At 45.3% G+C, this 25,218-nt stretch overlaps 2 protein-coding genes across 3 annotated transcripts in view; one reads left to right on the forward strand and one right to left on the reverse strand.

Annotated features, from left to right (window-relative positions):
- lrrk1 (leucine-rich repeat kinase 1) overlaps window positions 1-7,139 on the forward strand; it is a 72,733-nt gene extending 65,594 nt beyond the window's left edge. For both annotated transcript variants that reach the window (XM_012861629.3, XM_021315964.2), the window contains exon 38: window positions 4,136-7,139. In XM_012861629.3, coding sequence (XP_012717083.2) covers window positions 4,136-4,316 — 181 coding nt within the window. In that variant the 3' untranslated portion in view covers window positions 4,317-7,139. The remainder of the gene's footprint in view (window positions 1-4,135) is intronic.
- A 12,326-nt stretch (window positions 7,140-19,465) lies between these two features.
- chsy1 (chondroitin sulfate synthase 1) overlaps window positions 19,466-25,218 on the reverse strand; it is a 40,195-nt gene continuing 34,442 nt past the window's right edge. The window contains exon 3 of the mRNA XM_012861631.3: window positions 19,466-22,195. Coding sequence (XP_012717085.1) covers window positions 20,603-22,195 — 1,593 coding nt within the window. The 3' untranslated portion in view covers window positions 19,466-20,602. The remainder of the gene's footprint in view (window positions 22,196-25,218) is intronic.

Consider the following 25,218-nt stretch of genomic DNA (forward strand, 5'->3'; position numbering starts at 1 on the left):
GGAGGAAGAACTGAAAAATAACAGGGAAAAAGGCCAGGCCAAAACTGAATCATGATCGTAAGAAGATGCGGAGTTTACAAACCTATCGACTTTATAACCTTAATTTATCACAAAAATGTGTTTTAAGATGCTTTTAGGCGAGAAAGTACACCTCCAAACTTCATCTGTGCAGTCAGTTCATCAGGATTATGAGTCAATTTTAAATCTGCTCGGACTGGACGGCAGTGGCAGAGACCCACTGACAGATTGGCCTCCCCGGAGCGACCAGCCCCACTGCGGTGGCATGTAGCCAGCCAGACCGTCTGTGATTTCCCGCAGAATGGATCATGTTTGTTGCAGCTGAAAAGTCCATATAAAGCATTTACTACATTAGTGGGGAATATCTGCCTCTGGCTGTTTTCGGTGTTTTGAGTTAATTATAAACTGTTTCGCCACCGTGTGTGTTTGCGCGTGTGCATTTCTGTTGTTGTGTGGACCAAAACTTGACAGTAGACCAACGTTGTGTGGACAATTTGCATTGCGAGGACATTTTGCAAGGTCCACACAATGCAAATTGGGCTAATGCTTAGCTTTAGGGTTAAGGTGTGAATTGAGTTTAGGTTAAGGCATAGAAAGCGTGTGTGTGCACGCACACGTGGTGAAGCAGGCTCACTTTTCGTGGCAGTGATAGAGGAGGAGACCTTCTCAGCTCGTATATTTTTTGCTGTGATCAAAACTCCGCAATACTGTATTTAAAAACTGCCCAGGTCGTTCTTGCCATGGCTGAGGAACCATTATACCCATAAAGCTCTAAAGATCAGTCTCGTCTCCACTCCACTTCTGTCCCACCCCCACACCACTGCAGTTCCCGCGGTGCCCAGGTAGAAAGAAGCTGTGCTTTATTTTTTATTTTTTTATATCAACAGAAGTAGAATAGAGTGGAGCCCAGAAGTAGAGTTGGGGGCGGTGTAAAAGGGGCTAAGGAGATGTAATGCCATCAATTGTGCGTTGTCCTCCTGGTTCTACAGATTCCGGAGTGGATATGGATACAACTTCTCTGCATGTGTCTGTTTGTGTCTTACCGCCTGCTGGACTGGAATGGTACTGCAGTTTCTTCTCACAACATCCCATACGTCATTGGGCCTGTTTTACATAAATGGCTTCTGGCTTATGGAAACACGAAAATTCAAAAGCCCCAGACTTTGGTTTACCCTAAGAAATCAAACCTAAGAGCCTGGGGATTACATCTTGGGGCTTTGAACGGAAAAGAGGCTAATGACTTTATTCTCATGTGATCCTAATGAACAGAAAACTGTTTTCAGACTAAAATCTTTGCCTGAAGAAACAGTTGGACAGATTAGGAGATTTAGAAAGCTGAACTGTAACATTTAATTCCACACGTATTTAATTTAAAACTTATTTACTCAAGTAGATCATTTTAATGCTTTGAGTATCTCTTCAAAAAAGCAATATGCAAAATGTCCATATTTTAGATAAAACTACAAAAGAATGATGTGAAGAACTAAAGGTAATATTTCAGATGGACTATGGCACGACTTCACACCGCCGCAGCTCTCCGCGTTGTTCTCCAGTCTCTTGTTTACATACCCGGGCTGGACCGTGTGTGTACCTGCGTACATGCATGTACGTGCATGTGAACAGCTGCCACTCAGGGTTTAGCCCATCCCTGTGCTAAAATACCACCGTCAGAGCAGCGCAGTGTTGGAACAACATGGCGGAGAGCACCCCAGCAGATCAAAATGTTCTCTTGCTAACAGCATTATCAAGCTATGAGTTACTTACTACTTTACTTGAAATGTTCCTCCGAAAGGTGAGGCTGTTTTGCCGTGTTTTGGTCCTTTACAAATATGCTCATAGAAGGCAACGCGTGAGAAGGGAAGGAGGGGCTGGGTTTTGTTTTGGTCTACAGACAGCGCTCAAACACCAGCTAGTGGTGAAATATTGCTTATTGCTCCTTTAAAACCAAAACTCCAAAGATTCTAAAACGAGGGAGTCTTTCACTTACATGGGGTACATTTGAGTTGAAGCTGGTACCTGTTTCCAGCCTTCATTAGTCAAGAGACAGGCACTTTTACATGTTGTAATCCATCACAGGGCCAACACATAGGGCAGCCAGCCACCCCGTCATACACACATACCTAAAGGCAGTTTAGACTTTTTTGGTTAACTACTGCATGCTTTTGGGCTGTGAATGTGAAGTGTAATACCTGGACATGTAAATAGTTGGAGCACTCATCTGAAAGGCACACATGTTTATTAGTAGCATTTATCCCATGCATGTTGTTTTATCTGCATTACTTAAAATACCAAGTAAAAAATGGCAGATTTTATTCTACAGTAACTTTCTTTGCTCTTGTAGCAGCTGGCGTAGTTATTGGGGAACATTTATTATTATGTGATAATATTCTAAAGCTTTGAATATGGGTTCATCTGAGACATCAGATTCCCCCTGTCAATTTTTCAACTACATCAAATAAATTGTGGGCACTGCAAAAACATGACTGTTAGGTCAATTGGTCTCTCTTGCCCTTAGGTGTGAGTATACAGTTTATGTATATATGGTTTAATTCATTTACAGAGGATGCTTTTATAGCAATGCCAGTGCAGCTGATGGATCCAATCACATTTGGAAATCAGCTCCTTTCTGCAAATTGCAATTTAGTTTCTACCTGTTCAGCTACCATGTAGGAGAACTTTATATATCTGGTCAAACTACTCATGAGACCGCCCCATGCTGTAGTCAGGGCACGGCACAGGGATGGCTGTCAGCCGGCTCACTTAAACTGACAACGCATGGTTCCTCCTAGTTTCCCTCAGCAATACAGGTTCCAGTTCAGTGCAGATGTCCAAGGTGATTGGCCTGGGGAATCTGAACCGGCTAATAAGCCGCTCATCATCACGTGCCAGCAGGTCAGCAGGATCCCTGAAAATGCGCTCCCTCCACATTCCTCCATCAGCGATGTCCTCCTGCAGCGCCAACGCTGCCATCGTGCCACAATAACACAACTTTACGCAGCTGTTTATGGATGCATGTCACTATCTCCACTTTAGGAATCATCTCAGTTGACTCTTTAGGAGTTAATCTGCTGACCTGACACCATTCTGTGCTCAGTGAGACCAACAGACTCATTTACATGCATGTTATGCTCCCAAGCGCAGACAGAGGCTCATTTACATCATCTGACAACAACATGTGTATTTACAGTTTCCATCTGATTGAGGGTGTTTCCAACATTTCTAGGTATGTAACGTTTTTGTATGAAGCTAAATGGAATTCAGATTCCTTGTATGGGTTTAAACCATAAAAGCTTAAGTCATGAAAAACTTCAGGTTCACTGCTCCTTGAGTTAAATGAACTGAATGATGTTTTAGGACTTTGTGGTTTGATTGCTGAATATTCTAAGCGGCAGGTCAAAAGTTTGCGTGGATTTGTGCTTAAAACATTACGTCTCTGGGGTTTTTGTGCTCAGTACTTAATGCTCAGATATTTGCCTCCATTAGAGACACTATGATCCCAAGGCTGTGGCATTCCTCTGTTTGTCCTCGTACAGCTCACACAGGTTGTAGCCAGTGGGCCGTGTTAGTTTGGTTCTGTGGGACAGAGAACTCTTCTAAAGCACCAGCTTCCTTTAAGTCTTTACTGCTCCAGGGCAGAAGGATCAGAGGTACGTTGAGGCTTAGTTACAGGGCTGTAAATCCCACAGCCTGAACTCACACAGGAACAGGTTAATGATGCTCCTAGCAAAGATGAAACGGCTGTGGAAGTAGGACATTTAAGCTTGTTTTTATACCCGTGGCCGGCTGAGCTGAGGACAGGACACATCCATCATAAACCACTGAGTTTCTGAGAAGACAGCTCAGTCCTGATGTTCTACACTGCTACACCTTTAGTATCTTAAAACCAAGACAAGTACGTTGTTTTAGTTAAAGAGTACTTTGCTAATTCACAGGCAGTGAATGTAGTACCCTGATGGCTTTTAAACCAGCGGCCTCGCAGAGCTGCCAAAAAGTTTCTAGGAAAAGCAGATGACGTGACAAATGGACATATTCCACCGGCTCCTTCATCTCTCTGCACAGATCTGTTTTTCTCCTGCCTTCCTCACATCCTCCTCTCTCTTTGGTTTCTCCCTCCCAGGGCCCTGGAGGAGGCAGCGCTGGTGGCAAAGGACACGGTCGTATGTGGCTTCCAGCAGAAGGAAAACATGGAGTGGTGCCTGGTTGTCTGGAGAGCCTGGGGCTGCAGTGAGCTCAACGTCTTCTACCAGTCCTATGAGGAGCTGTACCGCTCCGACAGCAACATGAGGAAAAGAAGGTAGCTGTTGTCCTCCAACGGCTTGGTTGTAGAATCACAGCTCTGTACGGTGGGGGAGCCGAGGGGAAATCTGCCTGACTGACTGCAGAGCAGAGGGACATCCTACCAGTAAAAGGAGCTGGGCTGTCAGGCCCCCACATCCAGCTGGAGGCTGAAAGACAGCATCACCATCTGACATGAAATAAGGCCAAACCTTTCTTCCCCTAGCTTAGTTAGACTTACTAAAACTATTTCTCTTTGCTAAATGTCAGAAATAATGAGGGAGATATTTTTTGCTACTTTGTTGAAATTCAGATGATTGCAGGCATTAATATTCCTGTGCCTTTAAACGATTGGGCAAAGCCCAGATGATGATGTCTTGGCTTTATAAGCCTCCTATAGATTAGGTCACGAACACAGGCAGTGTGTCTTAAGGCAACACCTCCAACACACTGCTTCCATGTGTGGGATCACAGAAAAGTCAACGGAAATCAGTTGAGATGAAGGAAGATGGCTCCGGACCGCCACAAGTCTGCTTCATCCTTGGGTCCAGTGTCCAGATTCCTAAAGGGACAATATTTGTCTGTTCCGACAATGAGATGCAAGCATGAACAGCTGAGGAATATGCGATGGTCACAGCGTGAAGGAGTGAGATGGAGTCTGTGTCCCAGAGATGAACAGTGTTTGGTCTGAAACCAGCAAATAAACCGTCCCCCAGCTTACTGGCAAATAAAGACCATGTGAAGAGTCTGGTTTAAATTTCTAAGAGTCTAAATTTCCACAGTGAAGTGAGTGGACAGACATGGAAGGAAAGGCCACTAAGAGAGGATGAAACCAGATTTTTGACTTTGCTGATTCGCTGAGGAACAAAGTCCTTAATTATGGGAGCCCTGTCCAGTGGTCTGATGAAACTAAAACTCCAATGATTGGCCAACGTGACCATAGATATTCAGAAGAAAAAGGGCCTGAGAATACCATCCCAACTGTGATGGATGGTATCATCATGCTCTTAGGGGTGGTTTTCTGCAGGAACCGTCATCACGAAAGAAGAACATTATGTGGAAACACTGAGGCAGCAGCCGAAGAAATTCCCCCCGTTGGGCACAAATGTGTGGAAAAATGTCACATTAGTCTGGCATTTAGCAATTAATTTAGCTGATCTGGACTGCCCTGATGTAGGAAATGATTCGTCTGATGTATTAGCTGACAGTGAGGGATAAAACAGGCTGTGTGTCTTTTAATATGTAAATGTGAAAGTCTGGTTGAAACTAAAGCCAAAGCACACGTTAGAAGCCGTGAAGCAGGAGGCGAGAACCTCTGCTTTAAGCAGTGATATGATCAGCACCACATGTTGCTGTCCCCCAGAATGGGACAGTGTGGCCTGTGGAGCTGTTGGAACATTCCTGGAGGACAAGTCCTGGCTGTGCTGTGTCCGAGCCCAATAACAGAGCTCTGTTGAAGGAAAACGCTGCTGCTGGTAGATGGGTGGAATGCAGTCACACTGTCCGTTAAACTCTTGCAACACAACGAACCTTTTCCAAAAATCCTTTTTGGGCCTAAACAGTGCCAGATGAATCTGCGGGGGGGGGGGGGGGGGGGGGGCACAGCTGGAAGTCCTGAAACGAGCAGGCTAGCCTCAGCGCTCTGTTCTGCAGAAAAACAGTTTGTCCTGTTGAGTTAAGCTGTCTGTGTCGTCCTAACATGGTTGATCATCTGAGAGGACGCCTTAAGGTCCCCACCTGACCGTGAAGCAGCATTTTTAGTTGTCCCTCATCTAACTTTTCGTAACAGGTCCCCCCCAAGGCCTCAGAGGAAGTTTCCAGGGACAGGCGAGGAATGAAGTGGACATGAGGCAGAGGCTCCCTGTCCTTTGAAAGCTGCTGGGTAAAAGCAGGATGAATCCTCTCATGTCGTCTGCTTGGCTGCTCTATAAACAGATGCAGAGCAGCTCTGCTTCAGGTTTCAGAGCAAAGCTGCACAGTTCAGCGTTAAGAGGCAGAAACTGAGCACAGAGCTGAGATCCCCCCATTAACATAAGTGGATCTGTTAGAACTGACACAACATTAGAACAACATTCTTCACTTGTCCCAATCCTGTCTGAAGTGTTGTTGCACACCAGCATCCCCCCATGTGACGACCCTCTTGGCTTCTCTCTGCTGTGCAGGCCGGGCCGGCTGAAGCCTGTCCCAGCTCAGAGATCAGCTACGGCTGGGAGACGCTGAGGATCTGTCCAGGTCTGTTCGGTTCTAACACACAGAACCTGTGCCGTAAATCATTTACAGAGCGCTGTTCTAGTCACGCCGACCCCTCAAAGCGCTTTACACTAGAGCCACATTCACCCAGCACCACTCACATTCATTCCTCGATGTGCTGATCGCTAGACAAGTTGCGTTTAAGTGCCTTGCCCAGAGGCACATCGACATGGAAGCTGGAATCAAACCCACAACTTTCTACTTGCAGGATGTGTGCCCTTCCCAATGAGCCACAGTCATGGGGAGAGGGTGGCGGGTTTTTCTCGTCTTGCCAGTGAACACATAATCCTTCACTAGGTTTCTGACTGAGTCCAGAGAAGCAGTGAGACCCACTTCATGAGGTGTAGCTGTTCAGAGCTGAAGGCGCCGCTGTGGGACAGACAACAGACACGGCAAACCGAGGAAGTGGAGCATCCAGACGTTGATCTTTGCAGCCAATAGTTATTTATACCCTTTTAATTAGTGACCAAAAGACTGCAGTTTTATTGTAAGGAGACAAAGGTTATTAGAACTGTATATAATGAACATTACTGATGCTGAACGTTGTATGAATTCCTGTCAAATACATTTTTTGTAAATAAAATGTTTTTCTCAGACCTGTTTCTAATCACTAGGTGCAACGGGAACGTGGCAGTGGTATTCCCACACCTTCACACATTATGTCACGTTACCAACCTCAAAGCTGCATTTTTATAGAACTTTAACACGACAAGCTAACGTTGACTCTCTGGGAGTTGTTTCTCTAGCTGCGTATGTATCACATCTAGAAGAAAGGTTGGCCCAGTCTTTTTTTTTTTTTAGATAAATTCAGTCTACCACATGGGGGCTGTGGTCTACACCCTTCCATTGCAGCTCTGGCTGGATGTTTAGGGTTGATGTCCTGACAGAAGGCGGACCTCCACCCCAGCCTGAAGCCTCCAAATGTTTTGTTGCAACATTACCAACCATCCCTCTTCCTCTCAGCTTGCTTGTCCCTGCTGAAGAAACACATCTCACATTATGATGCTGACATGGAGACGTGTGCAGTGATGGCTTTCCTCGACACAAAGCGGTTTGCATGCAGGCCCACGGCATTTCTTTTAGGTCTTCTGTGACCTGAGCAGCTCCCGCCCCGTGTTTGCTGTGCCCCCTGCGTGGCTGCTGCAAACTTTAAACAAAGCTTCTTATGGCTTGCTTTCTACACGCTACGCCTTCATTAATGTTATAGTTGGAGGAGGGGGGGGGGGGGCAGACATCAACAGGTATACATCTGGAAAAAATAAATACAAAAACAAGTTTGTGTAAAAGTGGCAAAAAGTTATTTTGCCAGTCATCTCAGAAAGTGAAACAGATATTTTATACAAATTAATTACGCTTAGAGTAATTTTTATTATTTCTTGTAATTTTAATGATTATGTCTTAGTTACAGATAAGGAAAACCTAAAATTCAGTGTCTCAGAAAATTAGAATACCACATTAGACCATTAAAAAATGATGTTTTAAGCACAAATGTCAGGCTTCTGGAAAGTCTCTTCATTTCTATGCATGTGTTAGTGCTTTTCTTTAATTTTGTTTACGGCTCATTTTCTGTGAATTGTCTGTTTAGATATTTAGTTGGGCTGACATTTCTGTTTCTGGTGCACCTTTTACTACCACAATTCTTCACTTAATTTTCTGTTAATATGCTTGGATCCAGAACTCTGTGAACAACCAGCTTCTTCAGCAATGACCTTTAGTGTCTTCCCCTCCTTGTGAAGGGTGTTGATGACCGTCTTCTGGACATCTGTCCAGTCAGCCGTCTTCCCCATGATGGCGTCGCCTACTGACCCAGAGGTGGAGACCTTTTAGAGGCTCATGAAATCTTTGCAGGTATTTTTAATTCATTAGCTGGTTAGAGTGAGACACCAATAATGAACTTTTTCACAGTATTATAATTTTCTGAGAGACTAGATTTTCGGTTTTCATTACCTGTAATCCATAATCATCAAAATAACAAGAAACAAAGGCTTGGAATAGATTGTTCAATTTATAATGATTATATATACTATATGAGTTTCAGTTTCTTGGATGATGGCCGAATCCCTTTTATGCAATTGTTTTAGATATACCTGTATTAGTTGTCCTTTCTAGAGATTTTCCCACCTGAGCTGAGGATCTCTGCAGCTGTTCCAGAGATCCCAGGGTTCCCACAGATCTCTGGTTAATGCTCTCCTTTCCCTGAATGTCTCTTTAGGTGGCCATACACTTCTCATTGTCAGAGAATAGCTCAAACACTCTTGGAAGTTGTCTTGTTTTTCTAAGCGTGGGCTGTTGTTTGAGAACCTAACCTGCTCTAAAGGCTTGAACACGTTTCTCCATAACCTGCCTGCTGGGTTCCTTGGTCTTCATGATTCTGTTTATTCTCCAATGTTCTCTAGGAAACCTTTGAGGCCAGAAACAGAACCACTGATTTATACTGGGGTTAAGCTACACCCAGATGGACTCTGGTTCCTAATTAGGGGACTTCTACTGGTGCTAGGTTGTTCTAGGTTGTATTTTGGGGTTTCAGATTTAAAAGTGGTTCAGTGCTCAAAGGTACACCAATCATTGGAGGTTCCTTTTTAAACCTTGATCATTTTCCCTTCCACTTGGTAGGATCTGCACTGCTTTGTGTTGCCCTCACGTGAAATCACACCCAAACTCATGGAAGTTTTGGGCTTTTCATGGGGCAACACGTTCAAGTTGTGTGAAACCTAGCAAGTATTGAAGAGCAGTTTATTGTGCTCTCACTTCCTTCCACATCCATGTGTGAAACGCTCTTGGTTAGATGCAGTGATGCCTGAGGTAGGGCGGAAGGGGCGGTCAACAGTGTTTAGTTTTTGGAACAAAAGAGGCCAGATCCCGATCCCAGGTTTTGTCTCACTTCAGACAGAAATAACAGTTTCCTGGCAGGCTACTACATGCATTGAATTGTTTAGTTTATTTCTTCTAGGCAACCAGTCTAAAAGAAAACTCTAATCAGTGGGCCAAATGGAATGAAGTCTAATCCATTCCTGTCATATTCCTCTTGCATGTAGTAGTTTGATTCAGATTCCTCGAAGTTCAGCTGTTTCTGGAAAACCACATCGGAATAAAGTCGTATTGTTATAAGAACTCTTACAAAACAGTGCAGGGAAAGTGCTAAACCCTTTTAGCACATCAGCATCAAATCATTTCGCAACCCCCCGGCAGGTCCTGACCCCCACTTTTGGGACTTCCGCTGTAAGGGACTGGGATCAGGATTTTGTGATTTCCACTCCACCACGTTGACTCTGATGTCTTCAATTCACCTGGTAACTAATTTTCTGGCATGCTTCGGGTCGACCCATTTGGGCCCATTCTGTCTGATCTCTTGAGGTGTTTCTTTAACATATCCAGATCATTTTCTTTCCTTTTGATACCATCTATTCTGTAAAGTGTGCCATTCCTTCCTGCAGCAAAACAGCCACACATCATGATGCTGCCACCACCATGCTTCATAGTCAGGATGATGATGCCAGACCTGCTTTTTCATTCAGAAATTGTTCTGGTGTTGCTACAAACATTTTGCTTCTAATAATGTTCATCTCCAGGACACATGATCCATGTCCTTCCTCAATGGTGTTATCACTCACATATAACAGTTAGGACAGATGGATGACATCTTCAGGCTCCTGGGAGGACCCGGAGACGAACCCAATTTGCAGGGGTCAGCAATTCTCTACCTGATATCTTGGCTGATTTTTCAGGTTTTTCTAAGATGTCACACGTTTGACTCAAGTCATACAGTTTAAAAGGTAATTTGGCCAAATACTAAGGAGATGTTTATAATCTTCTTAATTTCAAGAATGGTTCAAACAATGTATCTCTCATTCTGGGATTGAGCAGAGAGAAGTTGTTTTGTTAATCCTAACTCGCCTGAAACTGGCTAAATCTGACTTCATTTCAGACATTGCTGAAAAAAGGGGCCGGTTTTAAACACATACAGTGTAAACGGTTTCAAATGTAAATATAAGTCGTTGCAGCATGGCACATGTTGGCTTGTGGGGACAGCTAACAGGGAAATGAGAATTCAATAAAATGTTATTTATATAGCACCAATTCATACATACATTCATGTCATCTCAAGGCACTTTCCAAAGTCAAAGTAAATTGACTCAATCAAAATCATAACCTCTTATCCCTAAGGTACAGATTCATGGAAAGCCTTTTGACATTAAAGTGTTATTTCTATTATAGCACAGACAAACCGGGGCAGGCTGTAGGAGCTGAACTGTGTCAGGAATGTGGGATTTCTCGCAGGGAGCAATGCTCATATCCACACAATAAACAATCTGTTGTGAATGGTTTGGGTTTCTTGTTTTCCTGAATGAGCCCGAATAGAAATGAGCCAACATTTCTTCCTGTTCCCCATCTGGTTCAGCTGGAAACAAGACGGTCCTGTTGGTTCCAGGAACTCTGCAGCCAGTGTGGTGCCTCTGCAAATATCATGAATGATGTTCTTGTCACCTTCAAATAGTCCACTGTGTATGTGACTGATGTGAATAAATCCTAGAGTGGGCTCTGAGCGAGCGAGCGAGCTGCTGTTGGGGTCACATCATCATGGCCTCACTGGCTGGAGCTGCTCCTCAGCCTGGCTCTGGACCAGCCCTCTCACCACAGACAGGCTTTACATTGAGCTGTAGCGGTGAACGTAGCTGTCTGGTGTTCAGGCAGCGCTCACCCTCGTCACAGACCAGTGAACAGCAGGGGGCGCTAGAGGGACGATTCTACAGGAAACTGCTTTCATGCAGGTTAATCCTCCCTCGGATCTACCTGGTTGAATTCATACGTCAAACCAACCTGGGATTTTTCTATAGTATAAATTACTTCCTGTTTTTATTTATTTATTTATTTTTTCTAATGACGTAGTTTGAAACCGTTGTGGAAGTACAATACCTTATCTTTTTAAATATGTTCTTAAAGGGACAGCTCAGATTGTACAGGGGTTCTCTTAACGTTCTAGTATGAAGGATAACTCTTGGAACATCTTTATTTTATGTAAACAAATAAAAACATTTGCTAGAAGCACACAGTGTTCGTGTAAACGCTATGCTATTCAGTTTTGCAATACTTTAACCACTGCTTAAACAATAGCATGGAGTATGTTGCAATGATCACTCCACGTGAAACACACTGCTAAACTGAACAACAGGGTTCTGTTGAGTTTTACTAATGGCATGTTTGTTGATGTGAAACAGACCACAAACTCCTTCTCTCTGTTGAAGATGTGATGGAGCTCAGCATTTGGTTGCACAAGGACCCCCTCTCTGTTCATACCAATGTACGGGTCGAAGCGCATAGGACATTCCGAAAAGAAGGCAATGATCATACATCATGGAGCAAAATGTTTGTAGCAACACCAGAACAAAAGTAAGACCTTGGAAAGATGCTGTCTGAAACTGGTAAGACAGAGTCATTATTCATAGTAAAGCAAGTCTGGTATCGGTCATCAGAAGCCAGGTCAGTAAATGCAAATGCATTCTGAGATGAAAAAACAACTCAAGTATCGGGCCATAATGATGATATCTGAATGAAAAAGCAGGTCTGGCATCATCATCCTGACTATGAAGCATGGTGGTGGCAGCATCATGATGTGTGGCTGTTTTGCTGCAGGAAGGAATGGCACACTTCACAGAATGGATGGCATCAAGAGGAAAGAAAATTACCTGGATATGTTAAAGGAACACCTCAAGAGATCAGACAGAATGAGCCCAAATGGGTCTTCAAATGAACCCAAAGCATGCCAGGAAATTAGTTACCAGGTGGCTAAAGGACCTATCTCTACCTTCCTTTGTAGAGATGAAAAATTCATTCATCTTTGCCTCAGATTAATCTGGATCCCAGCTGACCAAGCTGTACTTTTCAACCTTCTCATATGAGGCTCAGAACTTGCATCACAGCACGTCTTCCCACCTCCGTTATGTTTTTGACTTTTGCATTTCTTTGTGAAACATAGTTCCTCCGTATGGATAAAGTTAACATGTTTAGTTTTGGGGCTTTCTGGTGGCACATTGGTTGGTCAGCACTGTTGCCTTGCAGGAAGAACATCTTGGGTTTCTAATTGCGGCTCCTGGGGTCGTTCAGCACACAGTTTGTATGTTCTCCACTGTGCATCCGTAGGTTCTCTCTGGGCACCCTGGATTTGTCGCAAAGTCCATGACTGTTAATTGGTCACTCTAAAATTGCCCCTTGTTGCGAGTGTTTAACTAACCACTGTGGTGATAATGTCAGTTTGATACTCACAGCTCAAAAGGGACATGATGCATTTGGACTATGAGACCTGGGGGGGGGGGGGGGGGGGGGGGGGACTAATGCTTCCAGAGCTTTTATTTAACCTGTATCCACTGTGAAGCCCAGAGGGCTGAGCAGGCAGCAGGGTTGACCGGGTTCTCATTCAGCAGTGTAGGAAAGCAACTCTCATCATGAAAATAACAATTCTATAGTTCAGCAATAAACCTATAAGGGATGATTCTGACATATTGATCATTGATAATTTATACAGAGTCACTAAGGTTCACGGAAAGCTGAAGCAGTAATGTAACACGGGTTTTGCAGCTTTTGGAGACAACAAGAAAGATAACTCCAGTTAGGATGAATATCAGCATTTTCACTGTTAAATAATGATTTGATTTCATAGCTCTGTTTCACAACATGGCTGCAAAAAAATAATAAATCAAACCAATTTAGCAGAATCCAAGTTAATAAAATTCCAATTCCACCTTTCCTGCATACTTTAGGTGCCTCTTTGTTGCCACACACCTGACTTAAATAAAAAGACGAATGAGGCTTCTGCAGGACAGAGGAGGTCAAGCAGTTTTTTGATTGTGGGGACCTGGAACAGGGACACATCTAAAACATGCAGGACTGGGGTCCCTGAGGACCAGGGCTGGGAACCACTCCTATGGCTGCACAACTGCAGAGATAGTTCAAGGTAACCTGAGCAACTCTAACTATAAAGCTTTATAAAAAAGTAAAACATCCCCACAGCATGATGCTGCCACCACCGTATGTGACTGTGGGGATGGTGTTGTTGGGATGGTGGGACGTGCTTTGGGTTTGGATATTGTTTTCTAACCCCACCCTGGGCCTCTGGGACCTTTCAGAAAAAGGTGTGTTTATACTGACAGGTCATATGACACTTAGACTGCAGAGAGGCGGTAATGTAACAAAAAAGGTAAATGGGCATTGTATGTCAATATCTCATTCCAACCGTAAATAATGTGAAATTTAAAAAGCTAATATGATGGCTCATATAATGCAGATGAAACAGCAAAGCCAAGTAATATTTCTGTATTTTGGGAAGAACTGGACACCTGTAGGTGTTTCCACATATTCATGATCCTCAGGGCTCCAAATATTGTCACAAGTCTTAAGATTTCTTCGGACAAAAAATTATTTAAAAAAATCTTTTTTTTTTTTCATGATTTGTATTATTTTTTTCAACAATACTGAGCAGAGATAGTCTGTGGTGCCTGTCAGGATGTGGTGGTGGGAACTTCTGGATCTCTTTGATCCACAGCATCAAAGTGCTCCCCCAGTGTTCTTCCCTTTGGACCCGGTCATTCTCAGCATGGACCTGGCGAGATGTGCACCCATCTGTGCTGGATATTTCTTTATCAGACTACTCAACCAACTATCAGTTTCTAAATCCCAGAACAGAAATTCCCACTGGAAACGACTCCACTGAGGTGAAGGAAATATTTAATAACATTCTACTAATAGTCCAGTGAATTTAGAGCATGACTTTCCTTCTGGCACACAGCAAGAAGAGGACAAAAACATCCAGCATGACCTGAAGGTAACTGGATCTACAGATTCTATTAGCACGTCTGTCATAAAGCTATGTTTTCTCACCACGCTGCATCGGTTCCACAGCAGCTGAGTTTGGTTTCAGAACGGTTTCCCGGTGTCTCGGTGCACACGGAGTCAGCAGTAGGCTTCTGCAAGTGAAACAACTACATTCTGGTTTTGAATGGCCTTCATGGAGCGTTACTTACCTTGACCTTCAAACGGAGAAGGAATCATTCCTGACCATGGCTGACTGGGAAGAAGGTCTCTCCCCCACAGCTGGAAGCCCCACTGTCCTTTTATCCTTTTATTGGAACACCAGCTGTGTGTATATGTAGCATATTTAGCTGCCATTTATTTCAGTAAACTTCTACTTTAAATCTGTATAATGTACTGCTGACATGTTCTTTAGGAAGTAATCCTTCGTTATGTAAGGGCCTGACATGTAAAAAGCCGGCCTTTCAGCTGACGATAACAGCACATAATCTACCACTGCAGGCATCAACATCTGCTCTGTTTATAAAGGAACTACATGCACATTCACTAATTATGCTGGTCTGAAACCTTGGAGGATACCTGACGATGGAAAGCATCTGGCAGCTGTGTTATCAGCATCAGTGTTTATGTGGTTGATCTCTAAAGTTTGCCCAGAAGTCTCTCTGGTCAAGAGGAACCTTAACAGCATCATTCAGGCCAGCTGTCAGCTGATAGTCTGCACAACACTGTTGCTGGATTCCTGCTTCTATATTGTTGCTTGTTGGCCACACAGTTCCTCATTTTAAAGAAAATTACAAAGAACCCCGAGATCATGTGGATAATGCTGTGGTCGGTTTATGTTCCTTTGTTTTTTCTTTCAAATCATCACTGAAAAAGTCTGAACTACTTTCATTTCCATATTTTATTGTAGCATCACACATGGGGACCAGGAATAAGGACTTTTAAAGGGGCCTAGTCACGTACCATGACTTGATGAATTAACCAGTAGCTCACTCTGGTTGCATAAGAAGGTTTTATAATCAAATCATTGCACACTGTTGGCTTATTATATTTTATTTCTGTGTTTTACACGTTGTTTTGGTTCTATTTGTTAGTAAACTAAGCACTAAGTGGAAACAGGTCAGAAATTGAGTTCTAACTCAATCCTGGAGGACATTTAGTCTAATTTTCCAACTTTGTCTTTTTTGTATTTCTGTAAATTCCTATGGTTTACATTTCTGGTCACTTTAGTGTTAAGTGATATTTTGTTCTTGGTTGTTTTACGTGCGTCTGTGTTTTCCTGTTAAACATCTTCTCTCAGCTATTGTTTGCAGCACAAAACAGCAATAAATTAACAGGAACAAATAACATGAACTCATGAAGTTGTTTTTGCAAAAACAAGGTTATTCCCAAAGAGCTGAATTCTTAGCCTCAGAGGTTAGGTTTCTAGTTTCTAGTTTGGGTTGCTACAGCAACAGACCCAGGTGAGAACTGGACCAGCTTCAGGATACAGAAAACCCCAAGTTGATTCTAAAGTTACCACAGTAAGCCACTTCCTGCTCCGTAGTATTAACCTGTGAGTTCCACTTCGTTCTTGCACAGCTTGAGAATGATATTTCCTCTCCACTCAACATGTCAAGTTGCTCCAACTGCTCGAAAGCCATTCCACTCAGTCACTGCAGCTTTGTTTTAATAACAACTAGCAGTATGTGGTCACCAAACATGGACTTTAGAACACAGATGGTAGATGTTTGAGTGAAAACCCGAAATCAGATCTTCTCAACATTAACCTTTATCTTTGCTGATCTCAGTGTTTTGGTTCCCAAAGAGCCAAACCATTGTATTCTGACCTACAGTTAACGTGACAAAAACTATCCGCTTTCCTTACAGAAAGAAAAAGTATCAAGCAAGATGCTTTTGGAAATATTTCTCGACTGAAAGATTGAACATTAAGAAAAGCAACGAGCAAGAAATAATGTCTGGACAGCATCCATCCATCCATCTTCTGACCCGCTTAATCCCTCATGGGGTCGCGGGGGATGCTGGTGTCTATCTCCAGCACCCACTGGGCGTGAGGCGGGGTTCACCCTGGACAGGTCGCCAGTCTGTTGCAGGGCAACACATAGAGACAAACAGGACAAACAACCATTCATGGACACTTAAGGACAATTTTAGAGAAGGCAATGTCATGTTTTTGGACTGTGGGAGGAAGCTGGAGTACCCGGAGAGAACCCACGCATGCACAGGGAGAACATGCAAGCTCCATGCAGAAAGACTCAGGGTTGGATTTGAACCCAGAACCTTCTTGCAGCTCTACCCACTGCCCCACTGTGCAGCCCCTGTCTGGACAGCATGCAAATAAAAAAAAGACTACAGTACATTGACACTATTTTTTTCCCAATTCTATTTTAGTACACTATTAACCAAAATGGATTGTTGTTTTTTTCACCTTCATTGATAAATGTGATTGTTATGATAGATAGATCGATAGAAGTGGTGTGGAAAAATGTTTGCCCCTTTCCTGGTTTCTTGTGTTTCAGAACATCACACTAATTTAAATATTAGCCAAAGACAACACAAGTAAACAAAAAATGCAATGTTTCAATGAAGGTTTTAATTATTAAATGAGAAAAAAATCCAAACGTGACGGTGATGCTTTACCGGTGATTGCCACCGATAAAGCAGACCATAACTGTGGTTTATCACACCTGAGCTCACATTCTCTAGCCACACTCCATCAATCCAGAGCTTCAGTGTTAAGGAAGGCCTTTATAAAGATAAAGCACCCATCCACTGGACGAACTGTGTGAAAATCCAATCGGTTCGGTGTCGCTGAACATTTATTTAGGGAAAAGGGTGTCTGTCTCAAACAATTAAAAACACTTTTTTATGAATCAACACCAATTCTCCCTCCTCAGTATTAAGTGGTTCATCGTTTCCCTTTTCTTGATCTAAAAGGTGTGATGCTGATTACAAAGGTTTGTTTTGCAGAGAAATTCTCATAGCAAATATGTGACCATTGGAAACCTAATCAGGTTGATTTGTCTATTCCACCAAAATATTCCAGTCTGATCATCTGATACTGCCGTAGTATGGCTCCACTGTCCATCCATCTGTTTCCCATATGTGCTTCTTCCTGCTCCTGGTCCAGGCTGGTTCTGATCACTGGGTAAGAGGCAGGGTACACCCATTAAGCATTAAGAAAACTCTGAAACCAGGCTCCTCTGATGCCGAATGTTCTTTTTTTTCCCCTCAAAGTTGGTCGTTAAAACATGAGCTAAAGCCGTTTAGGAACACCAGGACCTCTGTGTGTGTGTGTTTGGGAGGCAGATCAGATTTAGTGCAGATGTCTCCACTGAGATGGTCATGATGGTGGCTCCGGTCTCTGTGCTCTCTAACCTGTTCTAAACAACCTTCGTTCCTCCGTATGTTCTCGCTTTCTTCTCACAAAGTAAGGCAACGTAACCTTGCACATGTGATCACTTATTCCTCCTATTTTAATTTGCATTAATACCACCCCAACGACAGTCTGGCTGATCCAGTGACAGTTGAGAGTGTTGCTCAAGGGGAAGTAGTACTCTTGCAATCAGAAAATTGTGGTTTGATTACTTCTCCTCTGGTTTTCATGTCCTGGCAGAATTTCTCATTTTTGGCATTTTTCACAGAACAAGGAAAAAGCCTTTTCTTACTAAACCTGCACGTTTTACCTGATACCATACGCACAGGTTGAAATAAGTGGATTTAAAAGCCAGCGAAAGGTAAACACCCATCAGATTAATTAAGGGGAGGAAAATGAGGGATTATGTTGAAACAGTCAGGTAGACTGATCAAACTTTCTGCCACATATTTGTGTCTTTTGTTCATGACACAAATTTCTCCAGCTGACATGAATTACTCCTGGAAAAACAGCAGCGGGGCTCTTTTAGGACCCACAATAAGGAACCAGTTGTAGAAAAGTGGCCCACATGGTTGGGTCGGCAGAAGAAAGCCGTTACTACACCAGCAGTCTGCTGAGAATCCACCAAAGAGCACAGAGACCTGGAGAGACCAAGATCCAACTTTAAGGCCACAACCACTAACGCTACCTTTGGAGGAGTCAGCGCAGTCTGGGATGAGAGCTTTATTCCTGCTGGGAGGCACAGAGGTGCTGATGGTTGGGGGAAAAACTGGGTCAGTATTAATGGCAAGATGACTGCAGCAAGTTATGAGAAAAGACTGGAGGAAGATTTGCTCTCATCAGCCTGGAAGCTGCGCTGCTGCATCCGTGGTCGTTCCAACATGGCAAGGACCAAAAGGCCAAGTCCATCTTTCACTGGCTACAGCAGGAAGGGAAGCTTCTGGAGAGGCCATCCTGGTGTCCAGACCTCAGGGTCAGAGCTGTTATCCCCGCAGGACGGCAGTGGAGGACTTTTACCAAGAAACATGGAGAGCTTCGGCATCTTCTTCACAGCTACCACAGAAGACTCCCAGGGGCTGCTGGGGTTAAACAGGGCCAAGCAAGAATCAAACAAGGTTATACAAACTTAGATCATTTGAGTAGCGTCTGTTTTCCTTATCAGGTGATAAAAAAAAATCAGGTGATAATAAACGGCTTCTTCGCCCAACCGTTGACCCCATCTCAAAGACAATTCTGCGTTTCCAATGAACTATTGAGCACAACTGTAAAAGGATGAATTGAAATGTTGTCCTGGTCCTCCTTGGCAACCGTGACGACAAGCACCACCTCCCCCACACACTCTCTCTCTCACAGCGTGGAAATCCCATCATTGTTGCCGTCTTTCTGTGAAGAAAAAAGGAGCCACACTGAACCGCCCCTCAGCTGCTTCGCCCTTTCCTTCAGCACCCCCCCCCTCCTTCGGCAGCCACAGGCCCACATGATTTACATTTTCATTAAGCGCACAAGGAAAGAAATGCTGTGACCATTTGTATATAGACCTTGTTGCAAACTAGTTCCAGACTAATAATGATTGAGAGCAGAGGAATGTCCCCAAGGCTGGATTCCTCCAAAGGAAAGGCAGGGAACTACAGCTGGCTCACCGTGGGCATGGCTTTCCCACACACTCATCCTCATTATGCATTCATGTAGCAACCGAGGGAGAGAATGAGGGGACTGATGACAGAGTCATGAAAACCTGGCAGACAAGATCAAACACAGGCGTTTATTTCATATTGCAACAGAACAGAAACTGCAGACACGCCCACACAGGCAGGAATGAGCCACAACACTTTATTTCAACAAAGAAGTCATTTATAAAAAAAAGGGAACAGCAACGTGTGACTTAAGATGGCCGACAAGAGCTCTGCTCCCATTTTATTACGCTGGTACGACGACCTGAGGGGCCCTCGCTTCAGTCTGCTGGAAAGGCCCGGGACAGATGGAGCGTCTGTCTGCACTCCATCATACAGCCAGCTTTATGTTTGCACCTGCAGAACGCTGGCCAAACACACACACACACACACACACACACACACACACACGCACACACACACACACACACACGCACCTAAAGCAGACTGCAGAACTCTTTGGTGAGAAGTTTAAAACTAGGTTTGCAGAGAAGAGGAAATGAAAGGCTATTCCACGACTACTGATGAGGTTATACAATCCTTTCAATATACGTGGCTGAAAAACCAGAAGGTAGAAAACAGAGCCTGCAAATTCAATAAATTAGACAACAAATAGTGAATTGCAGATATCAAATCCAGCAGTAGGGTTTACAAAAATAATAATAGTTAAAAAACTGAAATATATATATATATATATATATATATATATATATATATATATATATATATAAAGGAAAACAGTGTAACAACATCTAACTGAAACCAGAGGAAAGCAGGTAAAAAGACACTGTAGATGATGGAAGTCTGACTGAACGGCTCTTTGCTTTTCCTCCAGCTCTGACCGGAGTTTTCTCTGGGATCGTGTTCAGGCTCGGCCTTGTGTAAACACTCCTAATCAGGAGGGGAATTCTGCTCCAAGCTCACTTGCTGTGTGACGTCCTCGCACACAAGACAAACAAAGTTTAAAGAGCACGACTGTGTCCGTCCCTGAGGGCCGCAGAAACGTCCTCGCCTGTTTCCACTGTACTGATGGAACGTTTCACAGTGTAGAAGAGCCCCCCGTTCTGTTTAACGCCCACCGACGTTACTTCTGGGCCCCGACGGGGAAACGGTCAAACTGCGTCAACAGGATATCTTTCATTGCAGTAAAAATAAATAGTGATGAAAACGGAGCCGTGAGGCGGAAGCGAACACAGACACTTGGTCTTCATCATGCTGTCCTGACCGAGGCGTTGCTGCTGGCCAGCCTCCTGTAGCCGTGCTCGTTCTTCTCCAGCCAGAGCTCAGAGAGCTGCTGGGTGGAGCCGTACGACGACGCTTTGGAGCCCAGGCACATCTTGTACTGCTTGGCCTCCAGGTTGGGGTCGCATAGGACCGGGTGGTGGACGTGCACGATCCCCGTGTCTGTGCTTCTGAACAGCTTGATCCCTGACTGGACAAATTTATTATAAAGGTCAACGTCCTCTAAGCCCCACCCCTGGATGGAGGTGTCAAAGCCCCCGGCTCGGACCAGGTCTCCCTTGTAGGCGCAGACGATCCCAAAACCATAGGTCCTCCACAGGCCCGTCTTGGAGGTGAAGACGTAGTGGTTGTTGCTCGGGACCTTCCCAGAGTACACTATCTTGGGGTCATACTGGCTGAAGATGATAGGGAAGTAGGCCTGCTCCCCCAGGCCGGTGTTGGTCCGACATCGCTTTAGGAAGTCGCTGGAGAAGAGCAGGTCCACGTCACAGTAGAAGAGCAAGGAATCGTTGGAGAAATGCAGAGAGCCCACTTCCAAAGCCAGAGCCCTGGAGAAGGAGCCGGCCACAGGCTTGATCTCCAGGTCCGCCCTGGGGTACTTCATGTGGTACTCCCTCATCAGCTCCACCTGCTTGACCCGCTCGGTGTTGTTGTCTGTGCTGAACAGCAGAACCAGCAGTTTCACATTCAGGTTGGGGATCAGACAAACCTTCTCAAAGTTAGCCATGAAGCGCACAAAGATGTCGTAGCGCCCCGACAGAGGAACCAGGATGTTGACTTTGTTTTCCTTGGGCTCCCGCTGGTCCTGTCCAGAGTTAGTGAGCTTGAAAGGCACCAGCATTTTCAGCGAGTTAGACAGAAACGACAGCGAGTCGGACTCCTGGTTGATGTGGCTCGCAAGAGCCGTGGCGTCCATCTCCTCCTCCTCCCTGAACTGGATCTGGCTGAACGTCTGCTGAAGGTACGCGTGCCTCCTCACAGGAACCGTCATGGTCTTCCCCTTGTGCTTCTTGTACAGCAACAGCAGATCCAGCACGTACTCCGCCCCATACAGCGGGTTGACCCTTCGGTAGCCATACTGGATCTCTTTGAAATCGATGACTCGGCCTCGCGTCTTGGCGTTCGCATTGATCATCTCCATAACCTGCATGATGATGTCATCCAGAGCCTGCCTCTGAGAGGAGTCCATCCCCCGGCGGGGCGGCTGGCTGTCCGACGACGAGAACAGGTACTTCCCCGTCAGAAACTCCCACTCCAGAACTTCCTCTCGTTGATGGGGGTGGAAGCGCATGAACGAAGGAGGAATGCCGAGCTGGAGGTCCTCTCGGCTGGGCTCGGCTGCTCCATAGCGCCCCATCTGGACGATCTCCCGATGCAGCTGAATGGTTCTGTGACGCAGGTCTGCGATCTTGCGGCTGAGCAGGTAGCTGTGCAGGCGGTACTGGTAGGGAGGGTTCTTGTTGGGGTGCAGGGTGATGGCCCGGTGGATCTTGCTGTTGTGGAGCTCTCGGATGTAGCCCTTCTTATTTGGCTCGTAGTTCTCGTAGAAGAGTTGCTGCATCTGCAGAGAAAGAAGACAGTTTGCCGTCAGGACAATTTGGGCTCATTTCCACATGTACAACATCGGCCGTTTGTCCACATGCACAGATGCCCGCAACCCGAGGAGGGGACCACTGCCCCAGCTGGCCCTGGACTCACTGTTATGGCACAAGAATGCTGCGCAGCAGCCAGCAGTGAAAAATAGACTTAAGGAAAACAGGAAACAAAGGCAGCCAGAAAACGGACTTCATAAAACGAGTGATCAGAGAGCAGGAACGGCCTCTGCTGATAAAACTGACCCTTAACTCAGATTCCTGCTCGTCGCTGGTCGCATTGCTCTCAACCAAAACAACATTGTTCTATGCTCTTTAAAGTTATGGGCTGTTACTGACAACCCTCGCCTGGGAAGGATTGTCCCCCCATGGACCAGAAGGGGACTGTTTGAAACTAGACCGGTAACCAACCAAACTTACCCCTGGCAGTGAGGACAGCTGATCTTAATAAAAACATGTGGATTTGTGTCTAACGTGTTCCCAAACATCCCAGCGTGATGCTGCGGTTCTGAAGGGTAGGTGTTGGGCTCCAACGTTCCCTGAACACGCAGCTCGAGACCATTCAGGCCCCGAGCTGCGTGTGAATCCCTGCTGCACGGCTGACAAATGGGTTGGTGACAGTAAGAGCTGTGGTCAACACCAAGGCGCGGCCGCTGCATGATGGATGGTTACTGACTGCCAGCCAATCACAGCCCCCGCAGAGGGAGGCTCCCCCTCGGAAGATGCTGCCATGACGCAGAACAGCTCCCAGCAACTTTGGGCCCCCGGCTGAATTCCCATCGTTGACCTTCTGTCCATTTGGAGAACTTCCTGGGAGCTGTGTGGTCCCCCAGTCAACTTCAATGACAGCGGAAACACCGTTGAACAAAAGCTCCACCTTTTTCTATGTCTTTTAATTGTCTAGAAAAGCTTCACAATAAATGGATTGAAATCATTTCAAAGAGTTTTCCCCCCTGATGGATTGGAGTTGATATTGATGCTGGATGAAAGCCCAGTGCTTTCCCAGACAGCACCCTGCAGGGCCTTCAGCTGGCAGCCAGCTGCTCACAACGTCCTCCTGACCTTCCCCTGTGGCGTCACATTCATTAGCCTTCCTCCTCACTCCTAGCCATTAGGTTGGTTTCTTCACACCCATTAATCCAACGTCATTTCTCTCTGCTAACGAGTCAAAACAGCTTTCTGACAAGGGTCATCTGAGGTGAGGGGCCAGTTATTCCAGGAAGGAGGCCTGTGCATTTTGTTAAAGACAAACGTCTGAAAGGCTTCACTTGTTTACTGCATGCGGGCTTGTGCAGAGTGCTCAGTCGTAGGAAGCATCTTACTTCAGAACAAAGCCGTCAGAGCGGTCTCAGTCTGGAAAGAACAAGAAATGAAGCCGAGTGCTCCTCAGAGCAGAGCGGCTTCAATTCAAAGCTGCCCTGCAGCTTCAGCAAGCCCCCGGCTGAATTCCCATCAATGAATTCCCTATTCTTCTTCTTCTTCTCCTCAGACGAAAACATAAGAGTGGAGAGAAGCATGGCGGCGGTCCGTGTGGCATGAAGTCAAACTACGGAGGAGTCAAACTACGGAGGAGCAACTCGTAGAATTGCCAAGGCAGCACGTTTCGTTCTAGTGAGCCTCATATTTAACAGTGAGCATCGACGTCTTTTTCTTCTTCCACTATCTAAGTTTGGCTTCCGGATGGACGAGTCCAACTAGCGCCATCTCTCTAAGGGGTTGAGTCGGACGTGTGAACTTTTAAACCCCGCAGTTTCGTCGTACAGTTTGAGCTGTACTGGACTTCAGCAGAGCCGGAGGGAACTGGGCTGGCCGTGAAAGGAACTACTCCTGAAACCCTCCAAAGTGAGCCGGGTCGTGTGGTGTGTGGCCAATAAGAGCCTGTGGAACTGGGCCTCATGTTCTGTAGTGTTAGTGTAAACATATGGATGAATGATCAAACAGCAGGGCTCAGCCAGCAAACACGGCGTCCTGGGAGAATAGCAGGATATGCGTTTGGCTTTACTCTCACTGCTCCGCACTCACTGACTGGGCAGATGGTGAGAGTATGGCAGCTCCACCGGCTGGGTCAGAGGCCTCACTGAGACGGTGGATGGGTTTAATCTGCAGAACAATAAGAAGCGCCCACCCCACCATCCAAATCTAATTGGAGGCAGCAGAATGCTGCTGCTGCTACTGGCCCTCTAACAGACAGTGGCGATCGGTCCAAATTAATTTTCCACTCTAGGAAAAGCTTCTCACACCAGAGGCAGCTCCACAGTAGGGCTGGTATTGATGCTTTTGGTGGACATCAGGACAACATGTGACTTTATCTAATCCAGGCAGGCACCCTGCCAACTACCATGTGCTAATAAGGAGAGAGGGGATCTTTGATTCCTTTTTTTGGTCTGCAACATAAGAGGGTTGCTAGGTTTATATAATTTATAAAGTATAGATGCATCCTTTTAATTAAACAGCACCAGTCGGATCAATGCCCACCAATTAAAAAAATAATAAAAGGCAAATGGACTGACCTGGAATAGCTCTTTTCTAGTCATTCTAGTCCAAGAGCTCCACACTAGAGCCACATTAACCCACCGAGACACACATCCACAGGCAACCCGGGGGTTAAGAGCCTTGCCCGAGGGCACATTGACATGTGACAGTGGAAGTCGGAATGGAACCCACAACCCTTCTATTGCAGGATGACCACTGAGCCAGAGTGGGTAGAGTGGTTCCCAGTGGTGGTGGGGGGCATTACAACCTGGACAGGTCAGTAGTCCATCACAGCACAGCCACAACCACAGCCTTGTGTAAAGTACGTAGTGAGGACCGTGCCTCGCCTTCCATGGATGTCCGTTCAATTCCTAACCCTGACCCTAGCCCTAACCTTTACGGCTTTATACCTCGCCCTAACCTAAACCTAACTGACACCTTAGTCTTAAACCTAACCCCTAGCCCAGAATAAAAGTGAGGACCAAACAAGGCCCTCACTTTACATCAATGTCCTCACTTT

This window comes from Fundulus heteroclitus, chromosome 4, assembly GCF_011125445.2.
Source record: "Fundulus heteroclitus isolate FHET01 chromosome 4, MU-UCD_Fhet_4.1, whole genome shotgun sequence".
Lineage (NCBI taxonomy): Eukaryota > Metazoa > Chordata > Actinopteri > Cyprinodontiformes > Fundulidae > Fundulus > Fundulus heteroclitus.